Genomic DNA, 17,022 nt, shown 5'->3' on the forward strand with positions numbered 1-17,022 from the left:
CGTCCTTAACATAATTTTATTCACCTGAGCTACATTCTTGCTGAATAATCTCCTATGTAAAGCCGAAGGCTGCTTGGCCTTAATCAAAATCTTGATTTTAAGATAATTGAATCTCTTTAAATTAGAAAAATGAAAGTTTTGATTTCTTTTGGAAATCAAGCAAATATTCAAATGCATGAAAATTGTTTTATGAATGATGATTAGGCTTAATGCTACCGTTTAATATCATGGTTCTAAGGGTATAATTGGAGGAATCGAACAGGCTGAGATCATAGGCCAGGCTTTGGGTCTAAACTCTATTCATTTTTAATCGAACGTCGGACTAGGCTTATGTAAAATTTGACATATTTTATATCCAAACTTTGCCCATGATCAGCTTTAGGCCCTGTTTGGGGGAGCTTTTGGAGGGCCAGAAAGCACTTTCTGGCCCTCCAAAAGTACTTTTAGATGAAAAACTGTGTTTGGTAAATTTTTCAAAAAGCTGTTTCAGCTTTTGCGGGAAGCTGAAAACAGCTTTTGAGAGGAAGCTCCAATTTGGAGCTTTTGGGAGGAAGCTGTTTCAGCTTTTTCGAAAAGCTGTATTTTTGACAAAAATGCCCATATTAAAATAACATAATTACATAGTTTGTCCCTTTATAAACCTAAAAATCTGCTGGAGCAAAGAACCCTAGCCGTTAGACTTTCTTCCGTAAGGAAAAGTATTTTTCTTTTCAATTTTTGTATGCATCTTTTGAACCACATTTTAGAAGAAAAAAATTTTAATCCTTTTCCATACCTTCCAAAATCAATCTATTGTTTTTTTTTTATCATCAACCTCGCGGCTCACGCTGAGGTCCTCCTCGAGCGTGGACCACGAAGAAGAACCCCTGGACCGCGGAAAATTATTTTATGAAAAATTATTTTATACTAATAATTATAATATTTTATATCTTTATTTTTGTATTATTCTATAAATATAATATCATATTATATTATATCATAATACATTAATATGTTATGTTAAATAATTTAATATTATGTTATATTGTGGAAAATTAATTTATACTAATAATTATAATATTTTATACCTTTATTTTTGTATTATACTATAATTATAATATCATATTATATTATATCATAATACATTAATATGTTATGTTAAATAATTTATATTATGTTATATTATGAAAAATTAATTTATACTAATAATTATAATATTTTATACCTTTATTATTGTATTATACTATAAATATTATATTATATTACATTACATTATAATACATTAATATGTTATTTTAAATAATTTAATATTATGTTATATTATGAAAAATTAATTTATAATAATAATTATAATATTTTATACCTTTATTATTGTATTATACTATAAATATTGTATTATATTACATTACATTATAATACATTAATATGTTATTTTAAATAATTTAATATTATGTTATATTATGAGAAATTAATTTATACTAATAATTATAATATTTTATACTTTTATTATTATATTATACTATAAATATAATATACATTACATTATATCATAATACATTAATATGTTATGTTAAATGATTTAATATTATGTTATATTACCAAATATTAATTTACTCTAATAATTATATTACTATTATGCTATATTAACATAATATTATTTTATATTACAATAATATTATACTATATCATATATTTATGTATTAATTTATGTTATGTTTTATTATATTCTGTTGTATAATACTATGCATGTCCTTTATGGTAATTTTGTCATATAAAAATACTTTCTCAGTTTGTTTATCAAACACAAAATAAAGTACCACAGCACTTTACGAATGTAGTTACCAAACAACAAACAGCTTTTTATAACAGCTCTACTTCCAACAGCTCTACTTCCAACAGCTCTACTGCCAACAGCTCCCCCAAACAGGGCCTTACTCAAAAACATGTCTAAATAGACCTTTAAGAATGGCCACCACCTTCATTTCTGCTCGCAAACTCTTGAAGCTCTCGTGTTATTTTCTTATATCAGGTAAAATATAGAAACATACTACTTTTAAGTTCATTCTAGTAATATCAATTTATACATTTATTATCCTAAGTCTAATTAGAGAATCATAGCTCCAATTGAGGACTCGAGTAAAAGAACCAACTTACTTATGACTTATGAAGAGAGTTGCATGAATATAGGATGGGTGGAATGTCTAGTATAATTTATCACATATTTTGCTATTTTTTAGCCTCTTATTTAAATTGGAAGCAAGTTTTGTCGGGTGAGAAAAGAAGGTGAAGAGAGAGACATTAATCATTTAGAACCTGTTTGGATAATTCCGCACAATCTAACAAGTTTCACAAAAATATAGGCCAGGCTAGCCCATTTCATAGTATTCATAGAAAATTTTTCAGGCCGGCTCAAATCCTACATTTTTTTTTTCACCTTACATGAACGGACTAAAAGAGAACCAATTGATATAGGTTGAGATAGATTTTATATTTGATGATATTAGACATAATATACGCATATTGTTTAGAAAATATATTTTGGCTAGACCAGATCTGATTTTTTTTGTAGAATTTTTAGTTCAAAGCCTTTTATTTTTGTTTTAAGGTACATAGATTGTACTGAGGTGTGATCCGTAAATCCATTTTAGATCAGCAAACGCGTGCCATAGCGCGCAGGTTTATTTTTGTCTCTTGGGAGCCTCCATCCCCTGGCCATCTTAAGGTGAATTTCGATGGGAATATGCCTGCCAGTGGAGATTGGGCAGGAGTGGCTTTTGTGATCAGAGACCACGGCGCCAAGCTGATTGCTGCCGGGGGATGTCGCTCCTCTGAGGCCTTGGCATTCGAGGCGGAGCTCAGGGCTGCATAGATGGGATTATCCCGTGTGAGATATGTGCTGGAGGCGGCAGGATCATTCTGGAGGGGGACTCTACTGTCTTGATTGATCGCCTTCTGGTGGAGAGGCGAGAGGTGGTGGAGCACCCACTTTTGTGTGACATGAGATGGATGCTACGGAATTGCTGGGCTATTCAAGTCAGACATGTCCTTCAGGAAGCGAACCGAGCTGCTGATTAGGTCGCCTCTTTCGCTGTGCAGCATTCAGGAGAATTTTTATGAACCCAGCAAATTCTCATTTCGACTGACTTTACTAGTGTTCTTTTTAGTAATGTAGTTGGGTGTGCTCATGTGGGCCGAACCAAAAAAAAAAAAAAATAAAAAAAAATAAAAAAAATAAAAATAAAAATCGCGTGCCTACTTTATTTTTGTTTTAGCTCCAAAAGTACCACAATCCCTCGCGATGGCGCTGGCTGCGACCGTAACCCGGAGAAAGACCCGACTCCCTCTTCTCCTCTGCTCTCTTCTCGTAAGCCCTCCTCCTCGCCCCTCTCCAACGCTCCGACCTCGTTCTCCCGCGCCCTCTGCCCTCTCCTTCTCCGCTTTCGCGTCACCCTCGCCTCGCCTCCCACCCTTTGGCGCCCAGCCCCAAAGCCCCCTCCTTTCCTCCCTCCGTCCCTCGGCCGACCCCGATTCCAGCGATTTCGAGTCCGATTCCGACCAGCCTAAGACCCCCGTCGACGAATCCGACCTCCAGGGCTTCTTCCAACTGCTCTCCCAGGCGAAATCACTGTCATCCTCGCCCAAGGAGGCCTTGGCGTTCCTCCGGGCCTCCTCCGGCGTCAAGTTCACCAGGGATTTGGTCTGCAGGGCGCTATGGGATCTGAGGTGGGACTGGGAGTCCGCGCTCCTTGCCTTGCGGTGGGCCGAAGAGCATGTCCTGGGTTGCCCGTGGGCTTGGCATCTGATGCTCTGGGTGCTGGGCAAGCAGGGGCGATTCGACCTTGCGTGGTGGCTGGTGCGCCGGTTGTACCGGAAATCGATTCTTACGCAGCGTGCGATGGTCATCATGATGGAAAGGTGATAACTTTATCTCTTTTCGCTAATGTAGATTGCTCATTAGCTAAATTTAGCTCCCTTCTACTGGGTTTTGGTTTTGCATTAAGGCAGCTTTGTTGTTTTTCTTTTATTTCATGAGATAGAGAGTTAGAGTATTTGTAAGGGTTCTGAATTAAAGCAGAAGAGGCTTCGAAGATCGTAGAGGATTGAGTTCTTAAGCTCTAATTTCAGTTTTCCAAGTCTCGATCCGACTGACATTGGTGTATTTGTCTATTAGGTGCCTTGAACTTAGGAAATTTCCATTTCTTCTTTCATCATATTGCACAATGTACTGAAGCACCTCTAACAACATCCTTTGTCTCGCTACCTATAACCCTTGCTGCTTGAAGGTTGGTTTCATCTCGTTCCATAAATCTATACAACTTCAAGATCAGCTTCATCCACTGATGTCAATTAACTCTTAGTGCCAAAACCTGTTTTGAAGTGCGCTTTCCTCATCTTCAGACTTTCGCCAAGCGATTAGCTTATCATTACTACCCTGTTCAATATCTATCGTTACGCATTCTTTATCATCATTGCCTTCCTCAATATTTTCATCCTCGACATCATTCTTCCAACCAATTCCTTATTTGTTAGCCTACATTCTTGCTATTCGACTTTGCCAGCCTGCTAACTTCACTACTACTAGCTCTGTCAGCTGGTTTACCTTGCCACTGGCTGCATCATATGCTGTTTTGCACATCCAAGGTTACCATTCCCAAGGTTCACTTAATCATTCATGTGCTTTTTATGCCGTCATCCCTAAGTGGTCCTACTTCCAAAAAAAAGGTACTTAATGGTAAGATGTGTGCCTTAATGCCCCAACCTAAAGTGCATATACTTCAATATTTGGTTTGATACCCCAAATAGGCAGTGCATCTATTCCCATACTTGTTCCTTGAGTAGATTAAATGGATACTTTAGATTGTATGCAATAGCTGATGAATATAAGATGGTGATGTGCACCAAGGTTGTGCCTAGGATATGTGTTGGATACTAATTTTAAGAATCCTTTTTTCTTTTGAAAAAAAAAAAGATAATTATTGGACATATCCAGGATACTTCTTGAATTTGTTTAGGGATGAGAAGAAAGGCTTCCCTTCTAATGACTGAAATGATGGATTCTTAATTCTAAAATATGTGATACTGATATTACTATATGGAGAATGTAATGAGGTCTATGAATTTGAATTACAACATAAACAATGAAGTTTGTAGTTTTTGTGCATTGTGCTTTTTCGATGCTTTTTTGCATACATCTCAAGGGACATATATCTTTCTATACATGTGTAGACACATATTTAGAGATGTGTCATTAAGTATTTTGATCCTATATGAAGTGGACAAGAATGCTTTCATGTTTCTAGTCAATGTAGTTAGATGTTCGTTGGTACCATTTGATTTGACATGGATTCTTATTGCAAGAAAACAATGCTATCATTGCACTGAAAGTTCACAACTGAAAAGGCCAAAATCCCCTCATTTCTACATGTCTGTACCATTGCAAAACATGGGAGCCCTTTCTTCCCTTATTGAAACAAATTGTTAAATGCTTTGACTGGAGTGTTATATTTCTACTCTTTTCCCTTCACCGAGGTGCAATAAATATGTAATTATGGAGCCTTATATACTATAGTTTATCAGCACATTTTTATGGATACCTTTAACCACATATGAATTGATTTTTACCAAATTTTCCTATGAATTTGCAGGTATGCGGCTGCAAATGAAGCTAGAAAAGCAATAAAAACATTCCATGCCATGGAGACATTCAAAATAGATGCAGATTCAGCAGCATATTATGCCCTTCTTCATGCTCTTTGCAAGAACATGAATGTTGAGGAGGCTGAGGAATTTCTTCTTCTTAATCGGAAATTTTATCCACTTAAAGCTGACAACTTTAATGTAGTTCTGGATGGCTGGTGCAATATCATTGGTGACGTGGTAGAAGCAAAAAGAGTATGGAGAGAAATGTCAAATTGTTGTATTACACCGGACGGTACTAGTTACTCCCATATGATTCGTTGCTTTTCAAAAGTTGGGAACCTCTTTGATTCTTTAAGGCTTTATGATGAAATGAAGAAGAGAGGTTGGGTTCCTGATCTTCTGGTCTACAATTCCCTTATCTATGTGCTGACAAAAGAAAATTGCTTAAAGGATGCGAACAATATCTTTGAAAGAATTACAGAGGCTGGTCTGCAACCAAATGCTGAAACATACAACTCTATGATATATCCATTATGTGAAGCATACAAGCTAGAGGAAGCTCGACGGTTTCTGGATGAAATGATGGCGAAAGGTTTTCACCCGAACATTGATACTTACCATGCGTTCATAAAGGCAGAGGATGTAGAAGGAACTTTAAAGATGATGAATAAAATGAAAATTGTTGGTTGCGGCCCTAATGGATATACTTTCCTCCTACTTTTTGATAAGTTTTTCAGCCTCGATAAATCTGACAGTGCATTGAGAATGTGGAGTGAAATGAAGAAGTACAATGTTGTTCCCGGCTCTACCCACTATATGGCATTGGTACAAGGGCTGGTATCACGTGGCTGGATTCCAAAAGCCTTAGAATTTTACAATGAAATGATATCTAGGGGTTTTCCTGCTGATGCTAAACTTGAGAAGCTCTTCAAGACCTTTATGTCAAAGAACAAAAACCACTGGAGCAGAGGAGGCAAAGAATATATTGTCTCACAGCATGGAAGATTTAACAGTATGACAGGTACAAAAATTCGTTAACTGATCGCATGGCACTTTTTTGCCACTTGAGGTGAATCTGCCTATTATTGTGTTATTGAAGAAGTGAAGAATAGAATTGTTCTCTGGTCTAGATTGGCATGAGGAAGTAGTTATGATGGAGAGAAGGCAGAAATTAGCCCTATTCTCTAGCATGTCAGACATATTTGTTTGAGGTCATCCTTAAGTTTTCACATCTAGTCTGGTGGTCAGACCTTTTCATTGTTGGTCGTCATGAAATGGAATCCTCCAGTTGAAAGCCATGAAAAAGTCCGACTAATGGACTGCCCCGATATTTCCATCTATGAGGTAAGCACCTTATTTTTCATGTATGTGAATTTTCTATTGTCATTAATATATGTTGTTATGGATGTGAACCCTGTTTTTGAATTCCATTGTTCAAGGATTATGTATTTATATTAACTGCTTTCAAAAACAAAAGACATGGTGGGTTTCAGTTGCATACTGCTGTTTCATTTGCTCTAAACATCCCGTTGTAATACATTAACACTCAAGAACCCACCTAACAGAATGATTTGACATGCTAATAATAAAGAATTCACTCTACTGAGGTTTGGAAGATTAAATACTGAACATGATGAGTAAGTGAAGATCAAAATGGCACGTATGCTATTTTCAGGATTGGAGCATGTTGTAGCATCATTAAGTTCAGATCCGGGTGAGGTGCCATATGAGATTGTGTGTGTGTTGGAAGGTAAAGATCTTTCGCTGTCAATAGTAATATCCTATCGAATATATGTTTTTCCCCATCCCTCCTTTATTCTCTGTCCTAGTTTAGAATTCTATTAGGATTTGTTAATCAGTTTTTAATGCCCTTTAAATATAATTTGAACAAAAATTGGTTTTCAATAGTCTAAGATCATGAATCTTGAATACCTAGTTATCGCACCCAACATAAAAATACCCAATATAAAAATACCTAGTTATGGTCTCGGCAATCCGGGGTCTTGGGAGAGGTAATGCCACTCCCCAACATAAAATACATGTCGAGGGATGCAGCAACCCACCAAACACACTTAGGGGGCGTTTGGTATGGGGTGATCATCCCAGGATCAAGGGTGATGTGGGTAGAGGTGATGAGATCACCGCGTTTGGTTGCACCACAGTGATCCTACGTGGCGGTGATCCTGTATCACCTCCACCCCTCAAATCACCGCCCAACTCGGTGATGGGATACCTGTCCTTGAGGTCGGAAATCCAAGATCACCCCATGGTAGTGATCTTGGGTTGAAAATTAAAGACAAAAATATTCCTCAATTTAACAGAAAAATTGATATCTCAATATACCATTAATATATTATGTCAATGTTATATATATATATATATATATATATAATATTATGTTGATATTATATATTATATTAATGATATTATATATATAAAATATTATGTTGATATTATATATCATATTAATGATATATATATTATTATTGAAGGGTAATTTTAAATTATAGGAGAAATATATTATTGTATTTATATTTATATAATAAAAATATTTAATATATTAATCCTATTTACCTTATTTTTCTAATCAAAATAATTATTAGTATTAAAAAATCTATTATAAGTATAAATAAAAATATTAATTCTATAATAAAAAATAACATATTTTTATAAGATTAATAATTTATAGGAGTAATAAATATATTTTTATATAATATATTAATAATTAATATATTGATAAATATATTAATATTTTATTATAATATATTTTATATGATTAATAAATATATGATAAGGGCTACTAAAAGTAGAATATGTGACAAAATTATGGAGCTATTATAGGAATTAGCATATTGACTTACATTTTTGATTCATGAAAATTAAAAACACAAAAAATCCATCTAAGATTATCAGGGGTATTTGTGGTATTATGTGGTCGCTGATCTTGAATCCCCGTACTATATCAAACAAGTTACTCATGGATACTCGGAGATTTTTAATCACTGGAGCTTGGCCTACCAAACACATTGATCTTAAATCACTAGGGATCAAATCACCCCAGCATTCAGATCACCGGGGATCTTAGATCACCGTGGTGATCTTGTTGGGGTTACCAAACGCCCCCTCAGGGCTGGGCCCTATGTGCATGCCATGCGAGAACCTACCAAATAAAGCAAATGAATCAACTAACAATAATCCATCAAAACAAGCGAGATAATAATTTCCAACACTAACTAGATTTTTCTAAACCTTGAACTGACTAGATGCCAATCCTGAAACAACTGAAAGTTAAACATCAAGGCAAAACTACAATTTGGTCAACACAACCACTTCACAAAATTTTTAAGAGGTCCAATTAGTCCTACAAAACCAATGATATCAATGTGGGTTCCAAACAAAATTATGAAGGCTAAGTTGACTCGGCTAAGTCTAGGATCTAACTTTAAGGTCACTTTTCAACCTCTTCTAGTCTCTTCCCATGCTTTGGGATTAGGAAAAGAAAGAGGAAGAAGAAGAGTGAGCTAAAAGCCCAGTATGTAAATAACAACCATAACCAAAGGGATTGAGCAAAATATAACAAAAGAAACTTTAACAATTTATGGATGCACGATCCAAAATAATCTATTTAACAAAGGTAGAGTTTCCATAATCAAAACTATACATATAATTCCAAGGACATATATGCAAATCATTTTCAAATCAATATTCCAAATATGATTCCGAAGTGTTTTACATGCCAATACCAAAACCAAAGTTTTGTATGCAAATGTTTTCAATAAGCAATTTATGATCATTTTCCAAAATAGTTTATGAACTTATCAGTCTATACAATTACAACCACACTAACCTTGTGGCGGGGCTCTAAGTATGGCATTTAACCTCTGCAGAGTAGGTCCAAAGTACCGCATTTAACCTCTTGGTGTAGGCCCAACGTACTACATTCAACCTCTCAAAGTAGGCTTAAAGTACCTTATTTAACCCCTGTGGAGTAGGTCTAAAGTAATCAAGTTCTAGAACGATCAAGATGCCAATATTTAACCCCATTAGCGAGGTCGAACATGTAGCCACTAGCTAGACTCACAATCCAAACCAAACAGCCAAATTCCATTTATTTTACCAATATAATTTCATCCTATTTTTCGCTTTACAAAGATGGCTCAAACAAGTTATAATATCCTTAATTATACATGGGTGTCCAAAGAGTTTCAAATATGTGTTATACATGCATGATTTTCAAAAAAGTATTCAAATACTTTCAAAAATACAAGATTCAAAGTTATGCAAAAGTTTCATATGATTTTATTATTTTCCTGCAAACATAATAATAGTCCGTAATTGCACACACATATGAGTTTCAAAGATATCTACGAGTTCAGTGATAGGATGATTTATTGATTCAATTACATGTATATAAAGAATATTTGGCAAGAATGAAGGTTAAAGTTTTGGTTTCGGTGCGATGCCGATGGCTAACAATTCTGTACCATATTGTATCGAGCATGCCACGTGTCGACAATAGAGGTCCAATGTGGATATGTGTTATGGGTTGCCACACATCCCATGCTAATCAATGCCCCATGTCGAGACCATATCCGTTTGGCGCAATATGGATCAGGACATCTGAAACTCTAAACATTTAATTGGAAAATATGTTTTTCATTTTAAGGAAGGGTTTTGCAAAGTGGATTATACAATTGTCAAGGTATTTTACAATGATTTTCATAAATATATATTTTAGAGGTGTGTAGTTAAAAATACTTTCGTTAGGTTGAACGTATTGAATGTTTTAAGTACAACATATAAGTTTCGACCCAAATCAATCCTCTTCAATACTTGACAATTACAAATAGTTAATACATCAAAGTATAACCTCTTGAGCCGTATTGAGCCTTTTAACAGTTTTAAGTACCTTATCAAAACTACATTAACCCTTAACCCAATTAACCTGGAAAATTCCATGTGGGATACAAAATTCCATAATTTAAAAATAAAACTCCAACAATTATAACACTTGGTAAAAAATATTTTACAAAAAGCATGAGAGCCAATCTTATGTTTACTTTTGGCCAAGTTGAATAATCCCGATGGTCCCCTCAATTTTAGGTCTAGGTTTTTTCTGCAACAATAAGCCCTCAACTATCAAAATACATCTCCTGAATTTATGATATTGATCCTTTTGGAATTCCTTGGACATGAGGACTTCAAAAATATAAGCCATGTTTTCTGAAACTTGCAGAGATAACCAATGGCATAGACCTAGAGCTAGGTTTTTCCCAAATCCACCCCAAAACTACATTAATCCATCAGATAATATGGCAATAGGCTGGAAATTACCTTAATCATGCCTCTAACTAGAAGCCAAGGACTTGAATTCGACTTCCTCTTGCTCAATATTGTGGTCTCTACTCTCTATGCATAAAAACCCACATTAGAATTAGATTAGAGAGGGAAATCCAGGGGAGAGAGATGGATGAGGAATTTCTCACCAATTATATGCACAAAATGATGGGAAATGGAAGAAAGGAGAAAGTGAGCAGATTGAGAAAGAGATGAGAGAAGGGATGAGGTTTTAGGGTGGGTGAGCAAGAGAGTGGAAAAAAGAGAGTGAGAGGGAGATGTTACCGGTAGGATGGTAGTCATTAGCTGTGGTGGTGCTGAGCGGTGGTGGTGCATTTTGGCGAGAAGAGAAGGATGAAGAATAAGAAGAGAAGAGAGAGAGAGAGAGAGAGAGAGAAAAGGAGGGAGGCTGGCGAGTCAATCGCCGGATGGCAGCGGGGCAGCGATGAACGACGATAGGCTCGACTGGGAAGAGGAGAAGGGGAAGGAGAAGAAGAGCGTATAGGGGGGCTTGGGACTAAGGTGGTGAGGGTGGGGTATGTATGTTGAAGGAGAGGGGGAAGCGGAGATGGGGTCCCTCAGGTTCAGGGTCTAGGCTGGTTTGAGCCTAGGTCATGGGCGTACGATGCCAAGGGCATCATGGACTAATTGGGGAGAGTCCTAACCTTTTGGCTGCCTTAGCACTTGAATCTGTGCTATTGTGCTTGTTAGCGTTAGACTTTTACCATTGCACCAAACAATGCCTAACAATACACTCAAGTTTTCAATTTGTGATAAATTTACATGGTATGTATAATGGTGTTAAGTTTTAACAAATTTTAAGTGTTGTTTAGATGCTACAAGTGTTGTAGTAAACTCAAAGTGATAGTAAATATTTTAAATCTTTATACTAAGCCCTATATCCATACCTTATTGATATGCCCCTACAGTGACCACATTGCACGCTATTGGAGTCAACACAAAACCTATACCATGTGTCTATTAGGGGGTGTATCAAGCCCTTATATATTTATACCAATACAGTAATTGGTCAGTGTCGTAAATTCATAAGCCTTCTACCCCCTGATATAATTTGGTACTTAACCCCTATCAGTATGCATCAGTTGTAATAGTGCATATCAAAGCGATGTTCATCTTGATTGGTGCACAATATAGAGATAATGCACCCTTTTGCCAAAACTTGCCAGCCCATGCATATGCGGATACAATGAGATATAGATTGGCACTTTAACCCTTACTTTCTACATCAAATAATACAATTATGTAAACTCCAATAGTTGCTTTGCAACAAGTCCACATCTTCTTCCATGTTCTCTATTGTTCTATCCATTTCTAGGTAATATTGATCAGAAAGACTAGCTTTTTCTTCTCAAAAAATTATATTGCTCTGGTTCCATGTCAGGAATGGGATTCTATAAAGCATTCTTGTCCTTGTCATCTACTTTATAAATTTTAAATCAAAGGATAGTTTCATTTCATGGGATGGGAGAGTGCATTGAGCTATAAGGTTAGCTAAGATTTGCTGAGGGCCGAGGAACCTTGATGGATGAGTGGCTTTAGCAATTGGGTCATTTGGGATGATAGGTTTCATTGGAGAGCATGTATGTATGATTTGATTATTGGTGAGGGGAGGGTGCTGTTTTTTATAATTTAGGATAATATGTCTCATCTTATGGCAGATTATAAAAGTCAGAGGCCTTTAAAGTGGTGATTAAGTTAAGATGAATGACATTTTGAGTCTCTGGAAAGATCTCCTCTTTAGCCTTCACTTGAGGGTTACTTTTGCTCAAGACCTTTTTCTTCATGCCTTCAAGTAATGCTTTTGGGAGATCTGGTGACAGCATTTTTGTTCCATTATTTGGGTAAGATAACAAAGTTGAAGAATTTGGGTGGCTGGATATCCAGGGAGACTGACACCTGTTTTTGGTGGCGTTAGTGAGTTACCGTCCCTGTAAATTCCTATCCTTCCTGATTTTATCAAGGATCGAGGTGATTACTTTGGCATTTAGAGGTTGCTTGGATGGTCATCATCCTGGGAACATTCATGAATTTGATGGCATGTGGTCTTGGGAAAGATATTCCTATTAACCTTTTAGAATAAGAGGATGAAAGTGGATATAATCTAGAACTTTGTCATGAAGAATGAAAGTGCTCTATGCTTGCGAATAGCATCTTTTCTTAGACATCAAGGTAAAGGTGTCTGAATGTTGGGAAATACCTTCTGGCCTTTGCCTATATACATTCATATTTGGTTGTGTGCCAGGTTCGTGGTCAGAAGAGCTGCCAAATGAATGGTAAGATTAAGTTTTCTTCTTTCTAAATTTCAAATTTCCTTGGGATTTAATTAGCAGTCTACTTAAGATAATAGGAATAGCTGTTTGATATTGCAACCTTCTTATACGAAAAAGAACTGGTGCAATAATGTCTCCTTGTATTCCATCGTTGTCTATTTGGATGTGCTGACAGTGACCATATTAGTGGTGGTAAACTGATTGTCTAATTTAGTTCTTTGGAACTGTGATCTTGTTTCTTAGAGTTTTATTTGATGAAATGTAAGTATAGTGATTATCCACCTTCTATGGAAGAATCAAGTATGTTTTTCTTCTTTCTTCAGGATTAACAGGTGGTGGGCTATGTTGATGGCACTGAATGCCAGGGTACCAAGCTGCAGTTGTTATTAACATCACTTCATTTGCCAAAGCTGCAGGCAACACTCCCGACAGCTGTGGTACTTGCAATTGGCATGCTGATGCCGCCATTTCAGTACTGAATGTCTGGTCCTTTGGGCACATTGTTTGGCCAAATTTTCATACATCATATGGAAGAAACTTAATCTCCAATTAATTTCTATGAGTGGTTCGGTCCAGAGCAATGAGAAGATTCATGCTAAACTTGAGGAAGGTATGATGGTTTGAATGATGAAGGTTTGAATGCAGATTTTCTACTCTTTCATCTTTGCAGTAGTGGAAAGGCATATGTAGCTTTCAGGTGTATGAATCACGTCATGCACTATAAGAAAAGGTGAAAAGTTGATTCTTAGATTAAAAAAGCTTCCTCAGTTCATCGTATTTTGTAATAGAAAAATAGTCAATTCTTCTTCAAGGAGAAATTACAGGAAGGAAGATGTTGCATAGTGGAGTAATATCTTTGTGGTCAATTATAAATCCTCTACATGAATTTTTTACTGTTTATTTTTGTTGTGGTCAATGCTCATGTATGCAATAGGAAAGGGCTCTTGCATTTGCTCATCTGCAAATAGAATTTTTGCTTGTGAAATCTAAAATTTCACGACTGTCGAATTCTATGGCCTGCCTTTGGCCTTTGCTTCAGATGCTGTTGGACAGGCTTGCATGCATATATTTATGTATGTATGTGTATATATAAATAATTATAAGTTTTATTGATTTTGTTAAGAAGATATGCAGGGTAATTGTGACTCTAGTGGGGCTTTGATCTATCACTTAAGGGGTATGTCACATTGTCATTGATAAATAATATATTTTTTAAGCATTGTACCAGGGACATTCTTATTGACTGTAGAGTGCTATTCTACCATCATATCAAATGTTCTGAAATACATATGTCTCTGTATGTATACACTATGTATACTTGCATGCATTTGCATAGGTAAGTAGGTGTGCATGCTTGTGCATGCCCGTGTGTGTATGTGCACCCCCACGTCAAGTCTATGAACAACTCTCACAGTTCACAAAAGCCAAAAACCCACAGACAATTCTTGCAGACACGCACAGAACCGAAGTGTAGCAAGTTTAGGCCTCTCTCTCTCTCTCTCTCTCTCTCTCTCTCACACACACACACACACACACACACACACACAGAGTTTATCAACTAATTATGTATTTGACTGGGTTTGTTTCTTAACGTAATAACACACACACACACACACAGAGTTTATCAACTAATTATGTATTTGACTGGGTTTGTTTCTTAACGTAATAACAACCCAGGTAATCAAACTGTCCGAAAGTTGAGCTTCGCCCAACTTGAACTTGCTTGGAGGCCCATGGAACAAAAAAGAAGGAAAGAAATAACATTGTAACAACCATTGTAATTAATGTGAAATTTGAAATTTTATTAATTTATCTAACTAAATGATATTTTAAAATTAAAATAATATATAGTTACTTCAATTATTATATTTTATTGTGTGAGCAGGTATGTTACTAAATAATGCCGTTATTTATTGTTGTCATTGACTGTGTTGTGTTATAAATAGTTATCATTTTATCCTCAAAAAGCAAAGCTTAGGCTCAACGGTGCATATTATCAGCTGTCGTCTCTGTTTTTTGGGGATGCGGCTTCCTCAAGTGAGTTCGGATCCTCTCTAGTTTAGGGTTGAATTGGAGAGCTTTGGCTTGCAATCATAAACCATTTGTGCAATAGACCGTTGTCCATGGTTGGATGGGCCGCTCCACTCATGGACCTTCCAGTTCCACCCCAAAATAAAGAGCTCACAACGTCTCTCAAAAATCCTACTGATTGCAAATGGATCTCTCTGTTTTCAATCATCAATGGAGAGGATACAGGTTCTCCAATTAGAGTAAAAAACCGGTCGGACAAAATCCGACTATAGCCATTTCTGTTTCTGGTTCAGAGCGGATTCCGATAAAAAAAAGTTTGGTATCCATTTAGATATGAAAATTGATTTGGATACTTGCATATAAGTCTTATCGGGTCTGGATGTAGATTTTGAAGTTTTTTTTTGGATTTGGATTAAGAAAAAAAGATATATAAGCAAAGCCATATACCCAAAATCAAACTAGTTAGATGACAAGCGCTCTGGGTACCAAGGTAGAGTATTGGATTCCATTATGTATAGATAGTTTATTTTACTTATTCAAAAATCTATCCACATCATTAAATAGTTATTTGATATATAGTGGCAAAATATTTTAATCATTTATTTTCATAAACAATAAATTCTTTTTTTGATTAAAAAATAAAAAATATTTTATTTTAAAAATATTAATAACTTCTATGTTCCTTTATTCGTATATATTTTTTCTTATAAGCTATCCAGAAAATTGATAATTTATGATTACTTTTTATTTATACTTGATCCAAACTTAGAGAGAAACGACAACACTTGATACAAAAAATTTACTAATATTTTATATTACTTATTCTTAATTTAAATAATTTTGATGACGAATATTTGCCGGATCATTGATTAGGTCAGTCTCCGTACAAGTTTAATAAATATGCTTTAGACTCTTAATTACTTATATATCACGTGCAATTTGAATAATGATTTTGTTCGGATCTTTTATGAATATCATATGGTTAATATTAGTATTTATAATTTAATTTTATTAAAGTTTAATTTATATCTAAATAATATCTCACTTACACTACAAAAAATCTGAGCTTTTCCGACGTCTTTTACATTCTTTACCGACGCTTATAAGCGCCGGTAAAGATCTGCCCGATGTTACCTAAAGCGTTGCCGAAGCATTGGCGATACCTGAGTAGAAATAGTTTTTTCTGATGCTTTTAAAAAGCGTTGTATACGCTTAAAAGCGTCGCTTTAGCCTTAATTTTTTTTAAAAAAATATTTTCTTCAGTAGACAAGCTGCCGGCGAGGACGAAGACGAAGACGCGCCGGAGCTCGATCCCTCAGCGGCTGCCCTAACCTCGGCTTCGAAGCCAAGAAAGTGGAGATTTTGAGGCCACCATCTAGCATCTAGCATTTGAGAAGGGAAGAAAGTGGGGAACGAAAGTAAAAGAAGAGGAAAAGAAGGGAAGAACCTGCTGAGAAGCTTCTAGCATCCGAACCCGCAGTCCACGAGCACCGCCGGATCTCTGCCCACCCTGCCAGGTCCGTCCAGCGATTGGATCCAAGAAAAGACTTAAACCTAGATTTAGGACAAGAGGGAAGAGGTCGGCGAGATGGGGATGATCAAAAAAAATTTCACCTGCTCTAAGAAGAGAAACCGGATACCTATCTCCACCGCCTGCAGAGCTCTACCTCTCCTGAGAGCGGCGGAGGCCGGGGTCCTCGTAGCGTCGGCGAAAGCGGAACAGAGCATGCCGATTGGGGCTATG

At 36.1% G+C, this 17,022-nt stretch overlaps 1 protein-coding gene across 1 annotated transcript; it reads left to right on the top strand.

The window, feature by feature from the left end:
• The first annotated feature begins 3,275 nt into the window (after positions 1-3,275).
• On the top strand, positions 3,276-14,374 carry LOC103723814 (pentatricopeptide repeat-containing protein At1g80880, mitochondrial). The gene is made up of 3 exons (XM_008814862.4): positions 3,276-3,894; positions 5,625-6,963; positions 13,571-14,374. The coding sequence occupies exons 1-2, from the start codon at positions 3,278-3,280 to the stop codon at positions 6,655-6,657; spliced, it is 1,650 nt and encodes a 549-aa protein (XP_008813084.1). The 5' UTR covers positions 3,276-3,277; the 3' UTR covers positions 6,658-6,963; positions 13,571-14,374.
• Positions 14,375-17,022: the final 2,648 nt, after the last annotated feature.

The sequence above is a fragment of the Phoenix dactylifera genome, chromosome 1 (genome assembly GCF_009389715.1).
Source record: "Phoenix dactylifera cultivar Barhee BC4 chromosome 1, palm_55x_up_171113_PBpolish2nd_filt_p, whole genome shotgun sequence".
Taxonomy (NCBI): Eukaryota; Viridiplantae; Streptophyta; class Magnoliopsida; order Arecales; family Arecaceae; genus Phoenix; species Phoenix dactylifera.